At 35.1% G+C, this 25,496-nt stretch overlaps 1 protein-coding gene across 7 annotated transcripts in view; it reads right to left on the bottom strand.

Moving 5' to 3' along the window:
* The window catches only part of DMD (dystrophin), a 2,133,401-nt gene that overhangs the window by 1,549,498 nt on the left and 558,407 nt on the right, over nt 1-25,496 (bottom strand). For all 7 annotated transcript variants that reach the window (XM_017548497.2, XM_037745683.1, XM_037745686.1 and 4 more), the window contains exons 10-12: nt 20,528-20,716; nt 19,077-19,258; nt 259-409 (exon numbers count right to left, since the gene is read on the bottom strand). In XM_017548497.2, coding sequence (XP_017403986.1) covers nt 259-409; nt 19,077-19,258; nt 20,528-20,716 — 522 coding nt within the window. The remainder of the gene's footprint in view (nt 1-258; nt 410-19,076; nt 19,259-20,527; nt 20,717-25,496) is intronic.

Below are 25,496 nucleotides of genomic sequence, written 5' to 3'. Positions count from 1 at the left end.
TTAATCACCCTTAAATATCCCACTTCTTAATAATATCACCTGAATTTTGGAGGGGATTCATTCAAGCCATTGAAACAAAGACTGCAAAAAAAAAAATACATAAAACTTTTTAAACTATGGCTGACTTTAAGTTTTAATAATCTCCCATCAACTGTGTCATCTGTGTTAATCTACACATTAACACATTACATGTATACATAGGTAATATACACAGAGTTTGCTTTCTATTGGAAAGCATACAACATAATATATACCTACCTTATGTTGTTGTACTTGGCGTTTTAGGTCTTCAAGATCAGGTCCAAGGGGCTCTTCCTCCATTTTCCTTGTTCTTTCTTCTGTTTTTGTTAGCCAGTCATTTAACTCTTTCAGTTTCTGATTCTGGAGATCCATTAAAACTCTATGCAAACTGAAAATGTGAAAGAAGTTTATTATTAGCTCTTTTAATGAAACATTGCTAAACCTCACAAAGTAAAACAATGAAATTCATAATATATGGAATGTTCACATTTGGAAACATCTATTGGACATTGAGAAGGATGTAAGAAAAGCCCACAATCAATCACCCCTGAAGCTACTCTTCCTCAGGCCTGCCATAATTCACAAATCCTAAAATGTTTCACATATCCAACTAAATATGAACATGCCAACTGAAGTGCAAACCACCTCTGATAATTGACTTAGTAGCATATTTTCGCAGTTGTTTTTTCACATTCTAATTATTTAATATGTGTGGTGGTTAAGACGGCCACAAATTCTTTGTCAATCTTCCCATCAAGAGATGAAGTATATTTTTCATCCTTGTGAACATGACCTGGCCTTGTGATTTTTTGACCATAGAATGTCACGTAACTGACACCACAGCAATTCCAGGTGTAGGCTGTAAAAGAACTGGCAGCATTTCTATATTTTCTCTCTTGTAGCCTAGATTCCATGATGTAAAGGAGGCCAGGCTAGAGTACTCAATCATTAGAGACCATATAGGAGTGATTCTAGAGGATGAAATATTACCTTAGAAGTGAGTTTCCAGCTCAGTGCAACCCAAGGAGTGACCCCAGCTATAACATTGGTAATAGGAAAACAACCTGGCTGAGTCCTGCTTATACTCGATCTTCAGAGTCATGACACAATTATAAATTGTTTTAACCCATTAAGTTCGGAAGCCATTTGATACACAGAAATAGATAGGTGAAAGGATGCTTCTCCCCCCCACAAAGATACATAACATAGTGGGCTGGATAATGAATTTAAAGTCCAAAGGCATAGTTTCACAGCCCAGCTGTAAGCCCTACAAATAAGTTCTTAAATGTTCTCAGTTATATTTCCAGCATCAGGGACATGGGATAATGCTTTGCCTATTAATTATACAACTTTATGTTGAGGATGAAAACATATTAAGGTGAATTCATTAATTCAACCAAAACTTGAGATGCAAATGAGAACTGTTAATGGTTATTTTAAGGGAAATAGTCTTTATGAACATCATGCTTAAAGCATTTTCAAAACTATATTCTGAACACTGATCTTATAAAGAGGATATAATTTGAATTAGGAATGTATTATTTTGAATACATAATTTTATTCTAAAATCTTTACTTGAAGTTTTCATTAATCACTACATTTAAACACTCAAAGTGTACACATAGCTGAGAGTGTTTAATATTAACAGACTTGGTTTTCTGGTTGTTTTAAGTTTAAAAAAATTAATGAGATTATAATACAAAGAGTTACCATATAACTTGCACTCAGTCTCCCATTTTAACATTTTTTGTTATTACAGAACATTTGTTATAATTAATTAACCAGTATTTGTGCATTATTATTAACTAGAGTCTATATTCTGATTTCCTTAAACTATTTTTTTCTGTTCCAGTATCTCTTCAAAGATTTCATATTACACTCAATTGTCCTGTCTCCTTAATCTGCTTTTGGCTATGGTAGTTTCTCAGAATTTTTCTGGCAGTTTTTGAAAGTGCAGCCCAGACCAGTATTTTGTAGTATGCCTCTCAGTGGGGATTTGTCTGATTTCATTTCCTTATAATTAAACGGGTTTTTTTTAAGGACTACAGAGGTAATGGACCATTTTAATCACGTTTTATCAAGCATATATACTCTCAGCATAACTTATCAATGTTAACTTTGACTACCTGGCTAAAGTGATAGGTATGACATTTATTCACTATAAAGTTAATCTTTTCCCCTCTTTTTATACTGTTTTTAAATAAGAAAGTCACTACACACAGCCCCCATGGAGTGGGGAGTTATATTCCCTCTCCGTGGGGGCAGAAAAGTTACATAAGTTATTTGGGTTTTTTTTTTTTTCTGCATTGGAGATTTGCCTCTGTTCTTCCATTTATTTATTTACAAAATTACTTATTTATACAGCATGGACTCATGTATAGTTATTTTATACTTTGGGCTAAATCCACTATTAGTTTTTCCTTTAGGTTTTTGCTCAAACAGTTCCAGCTTTGAACACTGGGGGCTCTTGTACTTGGCTTCTTTGACATATCCCATCAATATGATTTTAGTTTAGGGTGAGGGAGTGGAGTTGAGCATGTTCTTACTTTCTGGCACTACAAAATGCTCCAGGCTCATTTGCTATATTCCCTTTCCTAGTTTTAGAATCATCCATTTCTCCACAGTGTTCTGGTTCCTTTTTTGGGGGAATAGGGGTGGGGGTGGGTAGAATGTTACTGGAAACCATGATCCTGGAACCCAAGATCCTGTTGCTAGGTATGCTCATTGCTTCTGTGGTATTGTAGCTTACAGGACCTCTAGGTTGACAGGAAGAAGTGGATGTGTGAGTGTGTACTTAACTATAAATACATCTATATGTAATTATCTAATATATATTAAGCTAAATCGGAATTTATCCATCTCTCTCCACCTTGTGGCTTCTGTCCCTTGCTTACCTGTCAACTGTCTCCTCAACAGTAAGAACCTGACTTAAAGTAAAAGTTTTTATAAGAAACTCAAAAATGATTTATTTAAACTAGAAGATGAGATGGCCCCTGTTCCATGTTTGGCTCTTCAGGCTGCTGAATCCACAGACAGAGAAAGAGGTTACCACACAGAACCTAAACACAAAGGATCCACTGAGTTGATCCTATACAATAGGGGCAAGTAGGACTACTTCAGAGAACTAGGGGCATTTGCCAGGAGTTTCTTAGTATCCCCATATACAATAATGTTAACCAATAAAGAAACAGAAGATGCTTGATCAATATGGAACCACTAATAATATGGTTCTTTGGAAAGATGAATTTCATACTCCCACTAAGGTCAAAGTCTGCAACTAGAATAAATTCTTCCATAGTAATCAAGACAGCACTGTATTGGTATAAAACAGATGAAAGGAACATAATAGGGAACCCAGGAATAAATCCAGGCATTTGCAGTCAACTGATTTTTGCCAAGGGTGTCAGGAACACACCACTAGGAAAGGACACTCTTTTCAGCAAATGCTACCAAGAAAAGTAGAAACCTACATGCAGAAGAATAAAATTAGGCCCTTATCTCTTGCCACATAGAAAAAACAAATTAAAATGGATTAAAAAATGTAAGACCCAAAACTGTCAAACTATTAGTAGAAAACATAGAGGAAAAGCTTCATAACATTTGTTTGGGCAGTAACGTTTGAATATGACTTTAAAAGCACAAGCAAAAAAGCAAAAATAGACTGAGGACTTATACCAAACTAAAAATTTCTGCACAGCAATAAAATAAAATTTTAAAATTAAAAATTCACAGAGTAAAGGGATAACCTACAGAATGGGAAAAATATTTGCAAATGTATCTGATGAGGGTTCATATCAAAAATATGTAAGAAATCGGAACAATTCCATAGCAAGAAAACAAATAACCTGATTGAAAATAGTCAAAAGACCAAAATTGACATTTATCATAAAAAGAACAAATGGGTAAAACATATATAAAAAAATGCTCAACATCACTAATCAGCTGAGAAATGCACATCTAAACCACAATGAGATATCACTATATTTGCAGAGAAAAAGGGACACTCATACACTCATGGTGGGAGTGTAAATTACTTCAACTATTGTCGAAAACAGTGAGGTGATTCCTCAAAGGCCTAAAAACAGAACTACCACTCGACCCAGCAATCCTATAATTGGAGATAAACTCAAAGGAATATAAATTAGTCTACCAAAAAGACACAAACACACATATAGTCATGGCAGTACTATTCATAATAGCAAAGACACTTAATCAACCTAAATGCCCATCAGTGGTAAACTGGATAAAGAAAATGTGGTAGTACTATGGAATACTATGTAGCCATAACAAAGATTAAGGTCATATCCTTTGCAAGAACATAGATGGTGCTGGAGGCCATTATCCTTAGTAAAGCAATGCAGAAACAGAAAACTAAATATCGCATGGTCTAACTTATAAGTGGAAGCTAAATGATGAGAAAACATGGACACGTAGAGGAGAACGACAGACACAGGGTCTCTTGGAGTTTAGAGTGTGGTAGGAGGGAAAGAATTAGGAAAAAAACTAACTAATGGGTATACCCATTAGTTATTTTTATCACCAGGCTTATACCTGGTGATGAAATAATCTGTACAATAAACTCCCATGACACAAGTTTCCCTATGTAACAAACCTGTACATGTACCCTTGCACTTAAATGTTAAAATAAAATTAACCATATCCTTGCCAAAAGAATAAAGAGATACCACCTCACTCTTGTTAGGATAGCTACTATACAAAAGATAAAAGATAAATATTGATAACGATGTAGGAAAAAGGTACCAACTAGGTACCTGCAAAAGTTAAAAATTACAAATTAAGAAAAAAAGAAACCTTTACACACTCCAAGTGGGAATGGAAGTCAGTATAGTCATTACGGAAAACAGTATGAAGATTCCTTGAAATATGAATAACAAAACTATTATATGATATAAAATCTCACTAAGAATTCTATGTACAAAGGAAATGAAATCAGTATGTTAAAAAAAACACCTGCACTACCAATTTTATTGCAGTACTATTCATAGCCAAGATATGGAATCAACCTAAATATCCACCAATGTATGAATTGATAAAGAAAATGTGGTATACATATACACAATGGAATACTATTCAGCCATAAAAAATAATAAAATGTTGTCATTTGCAACAACATGGATAAACCTGGAAGATATTATGTTAAGTGAAATAAGCCAGGCACAGAAAGACAAGTACTGTATAATTTCACTTATATGTGGAATCTAAAACAGCTCATCCCATAGAAGTAGAAAATGAATAGTGGTTACCAGAGGCTGGGGTTGTTACGGGAAAGCAGGAGGTATGGATATGTTGTTCAAGGGATATATACTCACAGTTAATGTATTCAAGTGAACTATTTTATAGCATGGTGACTATAGTTAATGAAAATATACTCTTGAGAAATGCAAAGAGAGAGGATGTTAAATGTTCTCATCATAACAATGATAAATATATAACGTAATGCACATGTTGATTAGCTAGATTCAACCATTCTACTATACACACACACACACACACACACACACACTTAAAAACATCATGATGTACATGATAAATACATACAATTTTATCCATCATTTTAAAGTGAAGTTTCAAAAGCAATGTTTAGAAATTGGTAGCATTTAAAACAATAAAATGTAAAAGTTGGGTCTATTGAGTGTGTGTGTGGACACTGCATGCTACTGGCAAGAAAGATAGAACACACTCAAACGCATTTAGCCAGTAGACTACTTAAACATTTATGTAAAAGTTTGCTGGAAAAATAATAAATGATAGTAAAGGAGCCAGGACCTAACAACAAAGACAACTGACCTAGCAACCCTGGAACTGGAAGAGCAAAGGAAGAGAGTTATTTCTGGAGCTCAGGTAGAGCTAGAGACATGGAAGATGAGCTGTCCAACAGCAGCTGTAGCTCAAGAGGAACACAATTGCTGCCACTGCACAGTAAGAAACAGAAGAGGAAGAGGAAAATACCACAATCTCTGCTTTCACCCTCTTGCCAGTGCCTCCCACTGGCTGAAGTACTTTAGCAACCAAAGGCCAAGAGGAACTTGGGTGATGGAAAATCTAGATTTCATCCTCTTTATATAGAGCACGAAAGAGAAAAGTGAAATGAATCTGCTAAACAGAGTAACTATCACAATACTTAAATTAGAGCAAGGGTACTTAAAACTAAACAGAAGGGTACAAAATTCCATCAGCGACTTCATCCTTATACATTAATGCCAGTCAATTCAAACCCCAATATGGAACCTGTATGTAATGTTACATACCACTAACACTCTTCATACAAAATTACAGGGAAACTGGGGAAGTAAACAAGTAATATAAAAGATAATGGCTACAAAGCTGGCCAGAGGTATTGGGGTTGTTATCGGAGCTTTCTTCCAACATGCATTTCATCTTCTTTTGAGACTGTTTACTATCATTTAGATTGCACTATTTATTGACTTTTAACATTTCAGAGACACATTTACCATGAGGAACACTGCAATCAGAAATCTATGAGAGTAAACTTTCATTTACCAAACACAAAAAGTAGACATTTTATTTTTATGAGAAACAACAGAGATGAGACATCCATTTAAGTGGAAGCAAAAACAAAGTTGCTAGTATTTGAAAACATCATTTACTTTGGGCTTTCAGACAGACATTTCCTTCAACAAATATTTACTGAGTTTCATATCCATGCAGGAAACTCGTATTTTTTAGGAATGGACAAAATAAAATACCTATCTTTAATTTCATTCAGCTAAGAGACTATTAGAGAAATAAAGACAATAATAATTAGACTATGACAAGAAAACCATTATAATTAGATTTATTGACACTTCTAAGGGTATAAGGAGAGGACACAAGTTGATCTGCAGTCATTGGGAATGGTGTCCTCACAGAACACACAGCCTAAGAGTTAAGACTTGAAAAATTAATTTATTCATTTATGAAAGATACAATTATTAACTGGATACTATGGATGGAGAGACAAGGAAGACCCACATGGCCCCTTACTACCATGGATTTTACATGGGTGGTGGGTGAGGGCCACAGTTAATACATATAGCACATTCAACCATTACTTGGTTATAATGTGATCATACTATGAAAGGAGAGCAATTGAGTTGAGCCTGTAAAGAAGGGCTTCAGTGCAGCACTGATATCTGAACAACTCTGAAGACTGAAGTAAGAAGTCAGGAAAAGGAAAGTATAAACTCTTTTTAGTCGTGAAAAGGAAGGTATAAACTCTTTCAAGACAAAACGAAAGACCTGTGAAAGGCCTTGTCACATCACAAAGGAACTGGAAATCCAGTGCAGCTTGATTGCACAAAGTACAGGATGGTTGTACAATATCATAGCTTACCTTAATCTGTGGGTCCTCAGAGATTTCTTGAGCTCTGCCCCAAATCTGAAATTTAAACTCCCAGTAATCCTTCATGTTTTATTGTGGTTTCATTTTACAAACTTGGACTCAGAGATTGACTAATAAGAATGGATGTACACACAAGTGTTTTGTCTGTTTTTTCCTCTTAATAGAGACGAGGTCTCATTATGTTGCCCAGGCTGGACTACAACTCTTTAGCTCAAGCAATCCTCCCACTTTGGCCTCCCAAAATGCTGCGATTATAGGTGTGAGTCCCTGAACCCATCCAGGTGTTTTGTCTTTTATAGGAGGGATACAGAAACACCTGGTTGGGGATTTTGAGGTAGGGAGCAGAATGGTTGGGTGGCAAGTAGGCAGGTAGTTTATGGGAGCACTCAGTGTGCAACCTGAATGGTTCAATATTTTAATGACTGGTATAGTCACATCAACATCTCCCAACCAAATAGAGCCCTGCTTTTTCTCTCGATTAGTGGTTTTGAACGCGTGGTCTCTGGACAAATAGCATCAGCCCATACCCTAGAAACTTGTTAGAAACGTGAATTCTGAGGTCCAGACCCATACTTACTGAATCCGAAAATCTGGGATTATGGTCTAGGAATCTGTATTTTAACAGGACTTCTGGGTGACTGATGCATACTCACACATGAAAATTACTGCTCTAGGTAACTTTATTCTACATACACAACTCACCCAAACTCTGCAGAGACCAAGGTATTATTAACATTAATAGGAGGACAACTACCAATCCCCAGGAAATCACTAAGAATTATTTTGACATGAGACTATTGCATTCTCTTCCTGACTTCACCTCCACTTACAGAGAGAAGCGTGACTGCCAACTGCCTAAGAACAGGTTCTGAGGCTCCAAAAAGCAGGATTTCATGTGTCTGAAGCCTGAAATTAACCTCAGAATAAGTGTGAAAACAGAAGAATCAAAGGATGGTGGTGGTATGATGATACTAACAAGCATGAAAATATAGAGCATTCACCCCATTGTTGGAAAGGATTCTGAGATGTTTTAATTGAGAAAATATTTATTTTCTTTACTATAGGCCTTGACTAGATATTAGCAAATAGTAGTCTATATGCCTGATTTGGTCTCATACTAAATGAAAATAAATTTAAATTTTTGCCAATAATTAAAATTTGAGATATTATCTAGAAATATCAGATCTGACCACTCTTGATCACATTTAAGAGGATTCAGCAACCCTAAACCTTCCTTCCCATAGGGCAAAATTGAATATCAGTTATACTTCATATACAATTATAATTCACTTACAAAGCACAGGCTCTCTACTTTTCCATAGTCCTCATCTCACTTCCTTATGTTATCTTTCTGGCTTCTACAACAGGCATTTGGATTTGGTGACCCCTGGGTCTTGATCATAGCTTATCAAGCTTATAATGTATATGGCCCACCTGGTGATTCTCATTTAAATTCAAGGGATTGGGTGAAAGAATTTTCAGTTCTAACCAGCCTCCAAGTGAAACCAATGTTGCTGTGCCATAGATCACATTTTGAATAACAATAATCCAGGTGACATTATTTATTTGAAAACCACCGCTAGTCTAGTTAAGGTATGTGTTTAATCTACTAGTTACTACTGCTGAAACTCAGAAGATATAGATTAACATGATGCTGGCAGGGAAATATCAAAGGACATCAGACTCAGGATGCTCAAGTATGCCCTTCTGTAAAATAAGGAAGGGCTTTATTGCAGTACTGATATTTGAAAAAACTCTAAAGATTGAAAGAAGTAATAGTGAAGAGGAAGCTTCCTTCTTTCACTGAGGCCTGTGAAGAGAAATCATCAGTAAAACGCAGGTGAATCACAGGACAGAGTTTTCTGGGTGACTAGCAAGGAAGTGAGTAGTGGTCCATGGTAAGGCTAAACCAGAGGAAGCAGCAAACATGAAGGAGGCACTGATATCAGAAGGTGAATTTAAGAGACTTCACAACACAAATGTCCTCTTTACCAAAGGTGGTTGAAAAAAATGGGTGACTCCAGGGAGTGAGGAGGATAACCTTTGGGTTAAAATGTCATTAATATTAATTTTAAAATATATTGGCTAATCTATTCAACATTTTTTTGCATGATACCCTTGCCATGGTAAATATTTATAATACTAATATTATTTTATTTTTATTTTTTGAGACAGGATTTCATTCTGACATCCAGGCTTGAGTACAGTGGCACAATCGTAACTCACTGAAGCATTGACCTCCCAGGCCCAAATGATCCTCCTGAGTAGCTGGAACTACAGGTATACCACCTTGCCTGGATAATTTTTTAACTTTTTTTGTAGAGATGTGGTCTCCCTATGTTGGCTAGTCTGGTCTTGAACTTCTGGACTCAAGCTATCCTCCTGCCTGGACCTCCCAAAGTTCTGGGATTATAGGTGTGAGCCACCACACCTAGACATTGTTATTTTATTTCTGAGGACACTGGTAGGTTGAGGAACTGGCACAGTGGCATGTGAAGCCAGTAGAGAAATCACAAACACTGTGTTACCTAAGACTGTGCTCTTAACTTTGCACTATTTTACTTTTCATGGATAAAATATGGAATTAAATCACATGAAATTGCTGATATTTGAATTTCTGGGTTGGTGAAAATGACTTCATATAGTTCAATTGAAAAAATGATGAAAATGAGAAATGAGTTTCATATTTCCAGCTAACATTCTACAGATGTAAATATATTTGGAAAAATTGTCAAATTCACAAAATAAAAATCTACCAACCACAGATAAGAAAACAGTTTGCATTTTTCCAGGTTTCATTTTCTGTCCTTCAAATAGTCATTTAGAAAGGAAAGTAAAAGCAAAAAGTGAATGAAGTATACATATATGATGACAGTAGACAGCTGAGGTAGTGGAATTAGAATAGTGTAGTGCAGGAGCTAGTCCTGATGGTATGTATATACAAAAGCACATCAGGATGTGATACTAGGAACTGCTGCAGTAAACTTCCAATCATTCAGATCATCTAAGAATAGAGAGAAGCTAACGAAACAGGTAAGTTGTAAGAACCTGGGACTTTGGTAACATGGAGTTACAGACTTAATGGTCTCTAGAGTCAATGCCATTTGTGGATTTATTGTTGCATAACAGAGATACTTCTGATTTTACCCAGCGTTTCTCAAACTTCAATGTACATATGAATCACCTGGAGAGTGTGTCAAACTAAGGATTCTAAGTCAGCAGGTCTAGGATGGGGCCTGAGATTCTGTATTTCTAACAAATGCCCAAGGGATGTCAATGATTTCTATCCATGAATTGCATTTTAAGGAACAAAGGTATAAGTCATTTTGAGTTGGCCTCTTTGTCATTTGCAGTAAATGACATTCTAAGGAATAGTATTTTTCAAATGATTTCACTAGAGAGCTGTCATCACACACCCTGACATGAAAGCATATCTGTATGAACATAAAGGGATTCAATGGGAATGCCAGCTTTGCTTTACAGAAACTTTGTTAGAATGTAGGAAGGCAAGTATTCTTTAACTAGTGTCGTCTAGCAGAACTTACTAAAATGATGTCAATATTCTGTGTGTGTACCATACACGTGTGTGTGTGTGCATAATGGAGACTTGTCAGGTGAGGATAATGAACACTTAAAATATGTATGGCTAATGTGGATAAGAAGCGAAATTTTAAACTATATTTAATTATAATAATTTTAATTTAGCTACACATCCTAGCGGTTGCAATATTGGACAGCACAGCTATAAACCAACAGATAATTAGATTGCCAATATCCTTGAATCTTTATTTGAAAGTCCTTATCCATACCAATTTATTTTGTCCTGCAATGTCTATGAGGACTGATATCCTAAGTTTAGGAATTTAGCAATAAACATTAATAGCATTTTTTGAAATTTTCATTTTCCAGATACAAATGGCACATGTCTTCATTAATTTCAGCCTATATTTTGTGGTCCCAATAGCGTTTCTTGTGCTTTATGGAAATATATTATAAAATGTATAAAAATATATTACAAAAACATAACTATATGCTAGGCACTAACTAATAAAGGCATAAATGGATAGACTTTTTAAAACCTAGATGATTACAATTAAAACTTAAAAATCACCAAGAGCTGTGAGCTCTCTAGGAAAACAGGCTCTCAGGGCCAATTCTCTATAATTCACAGTTATTGGAATATATGCAATCCTCAATTTAAAAATAAAACAACTAATGAAAGAAGGTAATGTATTAAAATGAATATCTATATTAGAAAAGAACCACCAGTGATGTTCAATTAACATGTCTTACATGTAAAATACAATTAAATGATTTAAGCAGGCAATAAAACCTCTATAATTAAGGGAGAGGTACCAGTAGGAATATGAGAAACTTACTCTTAATGCACATTTTTACTTTGAAATGCATGCCATTTAGAAACTAAAATGGCACTGATGAAAACGACGTATTTGCTTATTCAAAATGATGGCTCAGGAGAAGCACGGTGGCTCACGCCTATAATCTCAGAACTTTGGGAGGCCAAGGTGGCTAGATTACCTGAAGTCAGGAGACCTGCCTTGGCCAACATGGTGAAACCCTGTCACTACTAAAAATACAAAAATTAGCCAGGTATGGTGGCAAGCACATTTTAATCCCTACCCTCCACACCTCCCCCACCTGCCACTCAGGAGGATGAGGCAGGAGAATCACCTGAACCTGGGGGGCAGAGGTTGCAGTGAGCTGAGATTGCACCACTTCATTCCAGCCTGGGTGAAAGAGCAAACCTCTGTCACAAAAAAACAAATAAAAATAAAAATAAAATGGTGGCTCAAAAATTATAGCAAAATTGTTCTAATAGATTATATAGTTTTGGTTTTAGCTTAACAATTGTTTATATGCAACTAGATGCATCTAAAATGCCATTATCTACTTAAATATGTAGTTATTAAAAATCAACTTGTTTCAGTTTTTGTTTCATACTCTATTAAGCGAGTTATTGAGTATAAAATGTTTAAGTCTGGTTTTTATTCAAACTATCACAGAAATGTTAATCAGTGGAATTTATATAAATAATGCCTTAATATAAAAAGGTGCTGATGGATTAGAATCACTGAAAGAACTTTTCATAATGATATCCCAGCCCCATACCCAAAGAATTCAATCAGAATTTCTGTGAAAGGAGCCCAGGGGTTAATACTTTAAAATGCTATCCAGCCAGGTAATTCTAATGAACATCAGTTTTTTATATAGGAAAGAGGTTTAACTGACTCACAGTTGAGCATGGCTGAGGAGGCCCCAGGAAACTTACAATCACAATGGAAGGGGAAGTAAACATGTCCTTCTTCACATGGCAGCAGGAAGAAGGGCTGAGCAAAAGGGGAAAAGCCCCTTATGAAACCATCAGATCTCATGAGAACTCACTATCATGAGAGCAGCATGAGGGTAATCACGCCATGATTCAATTACATCCTACCAGGTCCTTCCCACGACACATAGGATTATGGGAACTACAATTCAAATGAGCCCAACCATATCGGCATTATTTATCTTTGTGAGAAAGCACTGTTTTTGAAGATACTGCTCTCTCATTTCTGTAAATTCCAGAAATTTAGCATTCCTGTATATAATTTAAACTATGAGTCATATGCATTATATTATTAGTACAAGGGATGTCCACATTTAGCTGCATTATCCCACATTATTTTTATTTACAGAAAAAGTATCATGACCATATCCATTTGCAACTGAACCAAAAGTCAGGTTATCATATATAAATAAGTCCTGCCTCTTATTAGTTCAGTAACGAATTGTCCATACTCATCAACACTCATATTTTGTCTCTGTTACATATTATTTCACCAGAGTCTTGCCATTTCTTAATCATCCATGGGGGATGATATCAACATATGAAGACTGAATGAAATATCATCAGCGTCATTTTTAGAGCTTCTGAGAAAGTAATTAAAATATTTAGCCCACTTTACTTGATAGAAACAAAGGAACAGAAGATCTAATTAGAGGTTTACAAAGAAATTTAGATTTCTACTCTGTCACAGTTACTGTTATATCAGTGCTTCTCAAACTTAAACTCATCAGGGATCACCTGGGATATTGCTAAATTGCACAATTCTGATTCGGCATATCAGAGTGAGAGCTGAGATTCTACATTTTTAACAAGTTCTCAGGTGATGCTGATGCCTATGGTCCTGCACCACCTTGATCTGCAAGTTATTCTTGCTTTAACATTACTGGAAGAAGAAGAAAAAAAAAAACAATGAATTTACTAAACTGTGAAGTAAAATCACAATTAGGAGTTCGAGGTTGTGTACCTTCAAAGTATTTACTAGAATGAATTCAATTCAAAGATTGGAACTACCTAGAAAATTTAATTGTTCATCCATACATTCATATATTCACATGTGCAATACGCTATTCACTGCACTTGGGAAAAAATAACCCACTCACTTGTTTAGCACCTCCTTTTCCCTATCCACTCTCACATATGCTATCTTATTTGAAGATTCAAATAGACATTTGGGGAAACAAAAGAGATGAGCCATATTTGTTAAGTGTATTTTTCTCTCCAGTCAAAGCACTGATGGTGATTCACAATTATTTTCTGTGTTATGGCTTGTGTTTCTCCCCAGATACTATTGATATCTCTTCTCCGGCGGATATAAACCAGAACACAACTTCACTTGGCCTCCTTACTGACTTGCTTTCATTTTTCTCCTTTACCATCACAAAGGTTTTAGTTTCTGCCTGCATGTCCTAAGCACAATTATCAGAGAAGCTGATGGAACTTGCTGTGCTTAACTTTGAGTCCTTGTAAAAATGTCAGTAAATATTTTTTGCTCTCTGCATGTTGCATTTTTCAATCAAATTAATTAGTTTATTCATAGAGAAGAAAATATTCTGTTGTCCCTATGTCAGTTGTCTTCCTGTACGTCCACAGTTAGAAGTTTTATGTTTATCTTAACTCTCCCTTACCTCCTACCATCCAAAGTATATTCCACAGCATTTAAAAAAATCATCTGGCTTACTCTTCTTAAGGGGTTCTAACCAAATCATGTCAGCATTTTCTCTTGCGTTAATTATTTTACTTTAATTATGAAACCAGTGGCACTTAGTTTTGATTTAAATCTTATAAACATCGGTAAAGTTTTGTAATTCACCAATATCAGCATAGTCGTGCCAAACTCTTTTGTGGCTGGAAATGTGTTAACCAACTTCTTTATTGTATTAGCTTTCACCTCATCATAAATTTATGTCCATTAAAGCACCAGAATTGGAGAGAAAATAACATTAGCATGGAAAGAATCAAATGAGAATGGGGTTATGAAGCAGCAAGAAAAGAGGAAGAAGGATCTGTGTGGTTACTTTTTTTTCTGATATTCCTTTGTAAGCATATTTTTTAATGTTGCAATTGTGAAAAAATAACTGCAAATTTATTTCTAATCATCCTGCTCATGCCCCTTATCCCCATACAAAAGACCCGCAACTATACCCTTTGGGACAAAAATGAGCAAGGCAATTAGAAAAGGCTGGAGAAAAAAAAAGTAAAAAATATATGTGAGGACTGGGTTTGGTAGCTCATTTCTGTAATCCAAGTACTTTGGGAGGCCAAGGTGGGAGGATCACTTGACACAAGGATCTTGAGACCAGCCTGGGAAACATCACAAGACCTCATCTCTACAAAAAGTTTTAAAAATTAGAAAAAATTATATGTATATATTATTTTACATAAACTATTATACATAAAATGTGATATGGTGTGGTAAAAATAATTAACTGACAGCCCATCATCTTATTTATCACAATAATCTTTCTTTATATTTTATAATAGTTGTGCATTCACAAACTAATTTTTTATACCCTTTCTCACCTAGCGTCTTTTAGAGGTATGTCAGCCTCATGGAACTATTGCTGTTTTATTAATCTATAAAGTAGAGATCATAAACAACGTGTATATTGCCCCAGTTCACATAAGTAAGTGTTTGGGAAAGCAAGACCTTATCCCTTAGGCAAACTGGAGTGGATTTTACATAAGGTAGAAATCGGGGCATGCTATTCTCTCTATATATTTAATATTTCTTGCTTTGTATAATTGTTGATGGTTTATGGAATAAATAGAATTTCCTAGATGCAACTTGTATAAAGGTAGTAACTGTAGGCACAAAGCAAGGATGTCTATTTCCAAAGAAAAAAGCATTTGGACAGTCAAAAAGGGAATAAAAGAACTAAAACTAAACAGAGAAGTGGTTTTTAAATTAACTAATTGGCTGAGATAGTAGATTATACTTTTATCACAACTACCACCTGGTCTAAGACATTAGCAACTCTTAACTGGCCAACTTCACTGGCCTAATAACTGTTCTTTCTTCCTCCAGTGGCCTTACTGATACATATTCTTGACCTATCTATCCCCTAAATAAAATCTGATGACTTTCTCTTGCTCTTGGTCTAGGATTCAAAGCCCTGACTGAGACTACCATATGTAATCAGTCTGCTAACTATATTTCAACCCCATCTCAGACCTCAGCCATCTAACTTACCACCCTGCAACTCTCCAGTCTCCATAGCCCTTTGGTTCCTCCAGCAAGACAAACTGTCCTCATTTTAGGGCCTTTGCATTAGCTCGCGCTATTCCCTGAACTACACTTCCCTGTGATCTGCAAATAGCGGTACCTTCTTGTCATTCAAATCTCAAACTAAATTGTTTTCCTGGATCAACTTTGAAAGTCATACCTGGATCACAAGTCTAAAGTAGCCCCCTCAAACATTCTCCATCACATTACCTTTTAATCTCTTCAGAAAGTATATTTGTATCTGGTATTTTTCTTGTTCTTTTTTTTTATCGGCTGTTAGCCTCTCTAGAGTGTAAGTTTCATGAGATATGGGGCCAGACATTGTATGATCATTATTGAGTCTCCAGTGCCATTAATTGTTTCAGATAAAGTCTTCCATTAATACTTGTTCATATTTATAAAGATATATATATGTACATGTGTGTATATATATATCTCACAATGAATATATCAAATATAATTTGATTGTTGCTATTAGGTTGGTGCAAAAGTCATCATATTTTTTGCCATTATTATCAATGGAAGAAAACATGATTACTTTTGCAGCAATCTAATAGTAAATATGCTGGTAGATGGTACTTACAATTGCTAAGTGTCAGTGTTCATAGATTGTAGTCAAAAGCGTATCTGTATTAACAATAAGTTTTTAACTTTTGTCATATAAACTTAGGAATCATAGCATAGCTTTGGATATACTTAACGTGCCTAGACAAATGTTAATTACCATTCTTTAATCTCTAAACCAAGTCTTAGACCAGAAATAATGGATTCCGACTGGATCTATCCAAACCCTGTCTTAGGTAGAGAGACAAAAGAAGTATGGACTAACTCATTTTTGTTTTCTAGTAATCTTCTACTCCAAAGTAATCATGGATTTAGTAAAAACAGCTAATGCTCCAAGTTGAAACTAATCATTGATATGACCATGACAATGGAAACTGAGCAGGTTATCAATTATTTGAGGCATTAAATAAAATCTACATTATTATTTTTTTTTTAATACTGACAATATCCTCTGTCATAATCGGCTTTTTGTTTCCTCCCATAAAATCTGTTAAAATCAGGTCCAGCAAAATTTGCATAATGGCTTATCTCATTAGAATTTAATAGGTTTTATGCATAAACACATACAAAGTTAGTGAAAGTGGCAAGGAAGACTCACTGTTATTTATAAATTCTCATATTATTTCTGAATTTGTTTTGCCGAACTAATACTTTGTATATTTGTTTTTAAGAAATTTTTCCAGAAAAGACTATGTGATACAAGCGATTGCAGGTAACGTGTCTCACTGTAAAACCTCTATAAGATGTTTTCATAAAAGCTATGCCAGCTAGAAGGCTGTCCTTGTCTTCTTGATAATTATTCTAAAAGCTGTAACACGTAATAAACCTCCTGCGTATTCCCTAAGGACATATTAATTTTTTATGTCAATCTCAGCTAAGTAGTAATACTGCCATTTTAGCATTTCCATCCTCTAGCGGGATGGGGGTGAGGAAATTACACGCACACATGTCTATGTGTCTATCATCCTTCACTTAATGGTAGATATCCCTTGAAAGGGGGATTTTTTTGAGTGAACATCTTTTTAAATGTTAGAATCGCAGACAAACACAATTTTTTTATGTTTCAGGTAAGGAATGAAAAAGTCGAAACTTTAATTCCAGGAGGAATTCATATTTTCTTGCAACTCAGTTTCACTCTGCAATTAATTAACTGATGAGTATGAATAATTCATGCCCTGTTGTTAGTCTATTGAAAATGGGGAGTGTAGGAAAAACGGAGCATTTAGCCTCCAGGAGAGGATGGAAAAATAGAGTGCACAAAGGAGAAGACAGTGGTGCTATTATGGCAAGGGCAGTAAAAGAGGAGGTTGGATTTTCAAAACTTTCTAATTTTATTTGAGGTTGCTTTGGTTAAGTTCCACAGATCACCTGTGGAACTTAGTTCTAACCTGAAGAATGTCTGCATATGACCACAAGTAGGCAGCTTATATCTTAATACTGATAGTAGATGGAGTAAATTAGTGGACCTGGTAAAAACTGGGAGGTGGGCAGACTCAATAATTATGATATGATTATTGTACCTCTCACCTCTAGGGGCAGTTACAGTCATCACCATGATCACAGCAGGGGAATAACATCAATATGCATAGACTAGTATCTCCTGGCTTGGAATACATACATAGTTATGAAACTTCTATCTGATATGTGCCTTATTTATTCTTTCAAAAGATCTGAGCTTAAAAATATGTTTTTCTCCTCCCTATTGTCACACTATAATTTAGTACAGGAATAGCAATTCTTCTAGCATATCTAATGAGTTTCTTTGGTCCTCTGTTAAAGCTTTTAATCTTCATAACTAATAGCTAAGTAAACTTCAGGCATTTGGACAATTTCTTTAGCTTAATGTATTCAAATCCACAGTTGGCACTTCATTTCTTTTCATTTAAAAATAAATCTATCTTGTCTTGATAGGCTCTACATGAATACAAACACCTAACAATATAAATCAAAGCAACCTATCCAGAATGACGAGATCTGCTTGTTACCTTTATAAGAAATATATCATTTTTCATAAATGTCTCCAAAACTCTTTTTTTATTAAGTCAATATATATTCTTAAGATAATTCACAGGCATACTGTATTTGAATAAGGATTTCCTAAAATGTTTAAATAATTTTTTTCAAGAGGATTTCCATGTATAGATGAGTAACTCTTTAATATTTTCAAGGGCTTTTTCTTCAGAAGAGAAGTTTCCTGTCAACTGTAGCTAATAGGTGATTTTATGTACATAATCCCCTGTGCATGTTTCTGTGCCTTTCATACTTACATTTTAATTTTTCAGGAAAACCTAGAAAATATTAACTAGGACAGAATTTTGGCAACTCTTAAAACATAGTTCTATAGATAACAGTGCATCTATCTAACATCTGTTCTTCAGTTATAAAAGTGAAAACCGAAAGGTTATTGACATGAAAATCCAACCATAGTTTCCCTTGAAAGAAAGCTGTGTGCCTTGGGAACAAACTGAGAATTGTAACTTAACCATCAACCACATACAAATAATAACAAGAATCCAAAACGTGTTAGTTTTCTTAATTAAAAACAAATAAGGACTTACTTGCTTTGTTTTTCCATGCTAGCTACCCTGAGGCATTCCCATCTTGAATTTAGGAGATTCATCTGCTCTTGTACTTCAGTTTCTTCATCTTCTGATAATTTCCCTGTTCCAATCAGCTGACTTCCCAATTGTAGAATATTACCAACCCGGCCCTGATGGGCTGTCAAATCCATCATATACCCCTAACAAAGAAGGAAGATAACAATTGTAATGAGAACTTTAGGTAAATCAGTGTGGTTTTGAGTTTTATTTGTTTGCATTTTTAAACTTGTAGCCCATTTAGATTTCTATTCCCAGTAAAAGGACTTTAGTTTGTATTTGCAGAATCCCAATACCATTTTTAGGGGTAAAAAATAGTATTTAATATATAATATTTACCATATTTTAGTTATAATGCCTTTGCCATATATATATATATATATATATATATATATATATATAATTTTTTTTTTAAGTTCTGGGGTACATGTGCAGAACGTGCAGGTTTGCTACATAGGTATACGTGTGTCATGGTGGTTTGCTGTACCCATCGACCCATCATCTACATTAGGTATTTCTCCTAATGCTATCCCTCCCATAGCCCCCTACCCCCTGACAGACCCCAGTGTGTGATGTTCCCCTCCCTCAGTCCATGTGTTCTCATTGTTCAACTCCCCAACTTATGAGTGAGAACATGCCGTGTTTCGTTTTCTGTTCTTGTGTTAGTTTGCTGAAAATGATGGTTTCCAAAAGATGGTTAACTATGCCTAGCAAGGCAAAGCCAGAGGAAACTCTGGTGCAGGTCCGTAATGGTTCTGATATTCAGATCGATTGTCTGATCTGGGTATAGGGGTAAAAAAAACTCATCAAACCATTTAGTAGCTGGTTCCCTCCGAAGTTTCCCTCAGGGTAGCTAGCACTCTTGCAAACCATCCCACGCAGTTTTATCCAGTAAAGCAAATGATTAGAGATCTTGGAGCTGAAACTAATACCACTTTTAATATGAATTAAGGAAAATTATCATAAGTCACCTTCTTTAGAAGCAGACCCTGAGATAAGGATTTCAGTGCAAGTGATCTATTAAGGAAGAGCTCCCAGGAAGGTCTGCATGGGAGCTAAAGAAGCAAAAAGGATAGGGAAGGGAAGGAAGACAAACAAGTGTGTCATCTCAAGGAAAAGTCTCCCACTGAGGGTAGCTAAGCGCAATACCATACATGTACTCAGGAGCATAAGCAATGTCTCAGCAATGCCTTGACACAAGAGAAAGAAGCTGGACTTTCATATTCCTGTAAGAGTCACTGGCAAATCAGATCGAAATGTCTGCCATGGTTGCCAAATCTGACTGTTGGAATACCAAGCACATAACTACATTTCCAAAATACAAGGGTCTAAGAGAGTAATTGAGGAAAATGGATGATTTGGCATTATAACAAATCATATGTTTTGTTTTGTAAATTAATGTTTTAGTTTACCTCATGAGTATGAAATTGTTCTTTCACCACTTCTACATCATTAGAAATCTCTCCTTGTGCTTGCAATGTGTCCTCGGCAGAAAGAAGCCACGATAGTACTTCTTCTAAAGCTGTTTGGTAACGGTCCAGGTTGACTTCACTCTCCATCAATGAACTGCCAAATGACTTGTCTTCAGGAGCTTCCAAATGCTGTACAATAAAATAAATTGTGCATTATACAATTAATGTCTTTGCAGACTGTTCCAGTACATTAAATGATAAATCAAATGAAATATTTAAAATGCTAGAAATGTCCACTTGCATTATCAGATAAACAGCAAATACATACAATAGTGAGCTTTCATTTTAACTTCCTCACACATACATAAATTTTCAAACAGCAATCAAAATCCACACCAAATTAATATTGTATTAAAGTTCTTCTAGATTACCGGAAAGAGTAAATTAGTATACCACCTCTTCATGTTGCTTTTTAAATGTTATAAATTTTGATACGCAGTAAATTTTCTCAATTCTTATTTACAACAACTTACATATACATTATTGGAATTATATACCTTTGCAATGGCATTAAAGGAAACATCTCTTCCTGAGAGGCCCTAGGGAATAAAATATTTCCAAATGTTCACACATTATGTGAATTCACAAATGTCCAAAAGTATCAGTAAGAAAACAAGGAGGTAGGGGGAAGGAAGGCAAAATTTAGAAAGAAAAAATACCTCACCCGCTCATCTTAAATTTCTAACAGCATAATGACTTCTATGAGTTAGCCTTTATTTTCAGAGGCCATGATTTAAATAGTAAGACATTATCATAGGAGAAATATGAAGTATGCTGTCCCCAATTTAATTAGGAGGATATTAAATGAGATTCCAAATGGTGGTCTTGGAATTTCTGCCTGGACCCTAAAGACAAGAACAAAGTGTATAAAGCATCCATAATTCTAAAGAGAAGATCCAGGGTACCTAGTAAAAGATTACTAAGAAGTGATCACAAAATTGGTCCCACAACCCTTAATCCACTATCTAGCTTAAAGGTGTGTAAGAGGAAGCAAGGAAATTGATTAGAAAAATCTGTTGAGAAAGGCTTCCCCTGGAGAGGCTAGAGTTCTCTGCATGGCTGTAACTTCTCTCCATCTGAAGCCAAGTAATAGAGACAGGGTAGTTCGCACGACCTCTGAACCCGGCCATTCGTTTGCAAAGATTTACATGCTATGGGACCCATAATGTCAAGTGAAAGGAGAGACCTCTTGGGATAACCTACATGTCTGCTGCTTTAACCTAAAGGCATTTATCAAGAGCAAAAACTTGAGTAAATTAATAAGTTTGCATGAGGTTTTCTCATGCAAACTTATTTTCTTTGCATGGGACCCCTGGGTAAGAGTACAAAGTGTACTCTTTGTAGGTTGCTAGGCTTCAAAAATCCTGAGGATCACGCTCAAGAGAAGAGTTTGCTGAGGTAAAGGACATGGGCATACTATTTATGGAGTTGAGCAGAACAAATATTGGAGAAGTATTTGTAGAGGAATCTTCTGCATTCCCCAAATATTTCAAGCAAGCACTGGGCTCTAACAAACAGGGTTTTGTATAGGAAACAAAAAGCAGTGTAGAACAACAGAAGCTGTTTGGGGGATTTCATAATCTCACCTAGAGAAAACTCAACCTTTGTTGGCTTTTGCCTGATGTGTCTGCACTGCATTTCCAGTCCTTTTCAGTTCTGAGACTTAACCCACTAAGCTAGCGGCACCCACTTACTTGGGCTCTTCTGATAAATGCTCCAATTTTGAAATTTTGATATTTTAAATTTCCTCAACTGTTAAATCCTTCGAGATGACAAGGCATAGTGGCAGTTATTGCTGTGATATTTTCATCAAATGATGCACTGTTTTTTTCCAGTTTATATAGAAGGAGCAAACAGAGATCATCATAAGTCAAAATCATCCAACTTTATCATCTCAAACAGCATAAGTGCCCTGAAAGGGCTATTTGCATGGGACCCCTGGCTAAGAGCAAGGCAATTTCTGAAGGTCTTAGGAGTCAGAACAAGTTCCATGGTGTATCTTTTCTATCTCTAAATACTATTAATAATAAATATCAAAGTCAGCATTAAGGGGGAAAATAACATAAAGGAAACCTGCAAGATGTGCGCAGGTGGAATGAGCTTGATGTTTGTGCAAGCCCAGCATTAGCACAGGGCCCTGAGCACAGAAGAAACGCATGCCTCTTTTATCTGCTGATACCATCCTGAAATTCTTAATAATTTTATTTTTGAATTTGTGTTTTATAGGTGGAGTATAATGGGCAATGAAGTCTGCACATGAGCAAAGGAGAAAGGGTAATATGTGTATCTGTTCTATTTGCATATAGCATTTTCAATGCCCTATAAGCACAGAAGTCTGGTGAGCTCACGATATGTGTGAGTTTAGCAAGATTCAAAGAGAATATGGGGTAAGCGTGCTAAGTCTATGATTCAGTAAACAAGGTCACTAGAAGCCCAGGGAGATAGTGCTTTCTATTTCAACCAGACCTTGCTTCAAATGCAGAAAGAAGGCAATTCTTTCAAGAAAATACGAATAACCAAGAAACTCTATCGTATCTTTCTTACTCCCATTATGTTCCTGTATTAACCAACCACTTATGCTGAAATTGATGACATAGAAAGGGAATCCTCTGACTTTGGCAGTTACTTAGCCCTGCATAAGCCTTAGTTTCTGTTTATTGTAAAATGGGAACAATAATACTTCCGTAATAAGACCATGGTAAGAATTAAAGAGTGTATAATGCACCTGACAGAATGTCTGACCTTGTGTACAAACTAAATAAAGTGTGTTACGGCTGTAATTATTATCAAATACCTGTATATATAAGAACTGTTTTGAAATGTAACTTGCCCCAAGGTTACCTTTTTAAGTCATGATTCAGATTTCAGGAGACAGATAATTATTGTAGAAAATTCTCCCCCCAAAACGTGTAAAAGCAAACGTTAATTATTTAACTATTTCTGAAATATGAACCTCAACCTAGCTCATATTTAAGAGTTCTTAAAAATCATTAACAATTTTAAGTTCAAATAATATTCTCCAAAGGAAACACTGTAAACAGCACTAGTACTCAAGTAACACAATATTTTACTATTGTACAATTTGAATCAAAATATTGAACACCTTATGATTTGCTGATATTTACAAAGGATTAGATTTTTGAAGGAAATATTAAAAAGCATATTCTTATACTCAAGGACAAGATGTCTAGTACTCATAAATTCTGAATCTAAATATTTTCTCTGATGATGTGCATAAATGAAAACATTTCAAAGACAGCCTTCTTAAAGCTAAGTTCAAATTTGAATAAGCTATGCAAAATAATGTATTTATATCCATAAATTCAACTATACTTATATATATATAAATACATAGAATTATAATCAAAAATTTAAGATCTGAGTAATTACGTATTTGTCTAGATAGACCATTGTTTTTCAAATTGTAACTCATAATCCATTCATGGTTCATAAAATCATTTTAGTTGGTTATAACTAGGACTATTTTGAAATTAAACAGAATAAAAAATATTAGTCTGTGTCACTTATATAATACTAAGGATTACTTTTCTCAATTTTTGTTTCAGATGTGCATAAGGGTGTATGTAGATATGTACATGTATATGTGTTCTAAATTGAGATTAAACATTTTTCTGCAGTTTGTAAAAAAACTTGCAAATCGTTCTAGAATTTCAAACTAAGTAAACTGATGAAAAAGGAAATTTGCTTAAATTCTACATTTGTATATTTTCCATAGAAACCTTGGATTAAAATATATTTTTAAATAAAACCATGTTTAATCTGAGAATTTGGAAATAAAGAGGCTTATGCTTTGTTTCAACACCCCAAAATACATATTTATCATCACAGAATTTTACATTTCACCTAAGCTTCAGATCAGTTCATACATGTCATGGCATCAAATGAGATTTTCCTGGAAACTTTATTTTTGTTGTTTATAAATCTATGCATAAGAAAGATACATCCAAATCGTTTCATGAATGAAGATGCTAGTATCATCAACTGGAACTAATTATTTTTCCTATGCTTCAATCCTATTTTAATTTTGTCTTTACCATAGTAGTTTATGTTTCTATTCAGTACCTTGGGCAAATAATGATAATGATGAGAGGCATAACAATGAATGGATGAAAGAATTCTGCTTTTTCTTTTTTCAAAATCGAGTACACTCAAATTTATTCAATGTTATCCACAGACTTCAGAGGCTTAATTACTGCCTGTCCATTTGAGGAAGTATTACATATTGCCACCTATGTCCCTTGAAGACACTGCTCATTATAAGAGGTAGAAGAGTAGAAAGGAGAAAGGTAAAACAGTGAGGGATGATAAATGACTGCTTTAGTCCAGCAATGTCCAGAAAAGTCTCTAGAAACTCATTCCTGGAGACAATTTCTAGTAATAATTTCTAGTCATAGAATTTCTATGACTAGAAATTGCCCTAATAAAGTATAAAGCAATAGCCTTGATACTACCACATATATAAATATATTTTAAAATTCAGTTTACTATCTGTCTGTAAGGTATTCAACCTCTCTGCATCTCAGGTACTCCATCTATAAAACAAGAAAAATAAAAATGTATGTCCACAGGATTGCTGGAAAGATTAGATGAGATAGTGCATATAAAATGCTAAGCACATTTTAGATCCCAAGAAATGCTCTGCAACGCCTGTGTTTGGGGGCCAATGTTCATTTAAATGGCAAATGATTTTTATTAGCAAACAGTTGAATGAGCTCAGTGTGTTTTTGGAAACGTGATTGGGGCAATTCAAACTGATAAGTCATCAAGTGGCTACATATAGGTAGTGAAACCAGCAGTCCAGCAAATCACAAAGCTCTCAGAAAAATAGCTGGGACATTTTGAGAGGGCACAGTCTATCACTGAGCAGTTTTATATCACTGATAAAACT

The sequence above is a fragment of the Cebus imitator genome, unplaced genomic scaffold (assembly GCF_001604975.1).
Source record: "Cebus imitator isolate Cc_AM_T3 unplaced genomic scaffold, Cebus_imitator-1.0 Scaffold208, whole genome shotgun sequence".
NCBI lineage: Eukaryota > Metazoa > Chordata > Mammalia > Primates > Cebidae > Cebus > Cebus imitator.
This window is presented reverse-complemented; position numbering and strand designations above follow the sequence as displayed.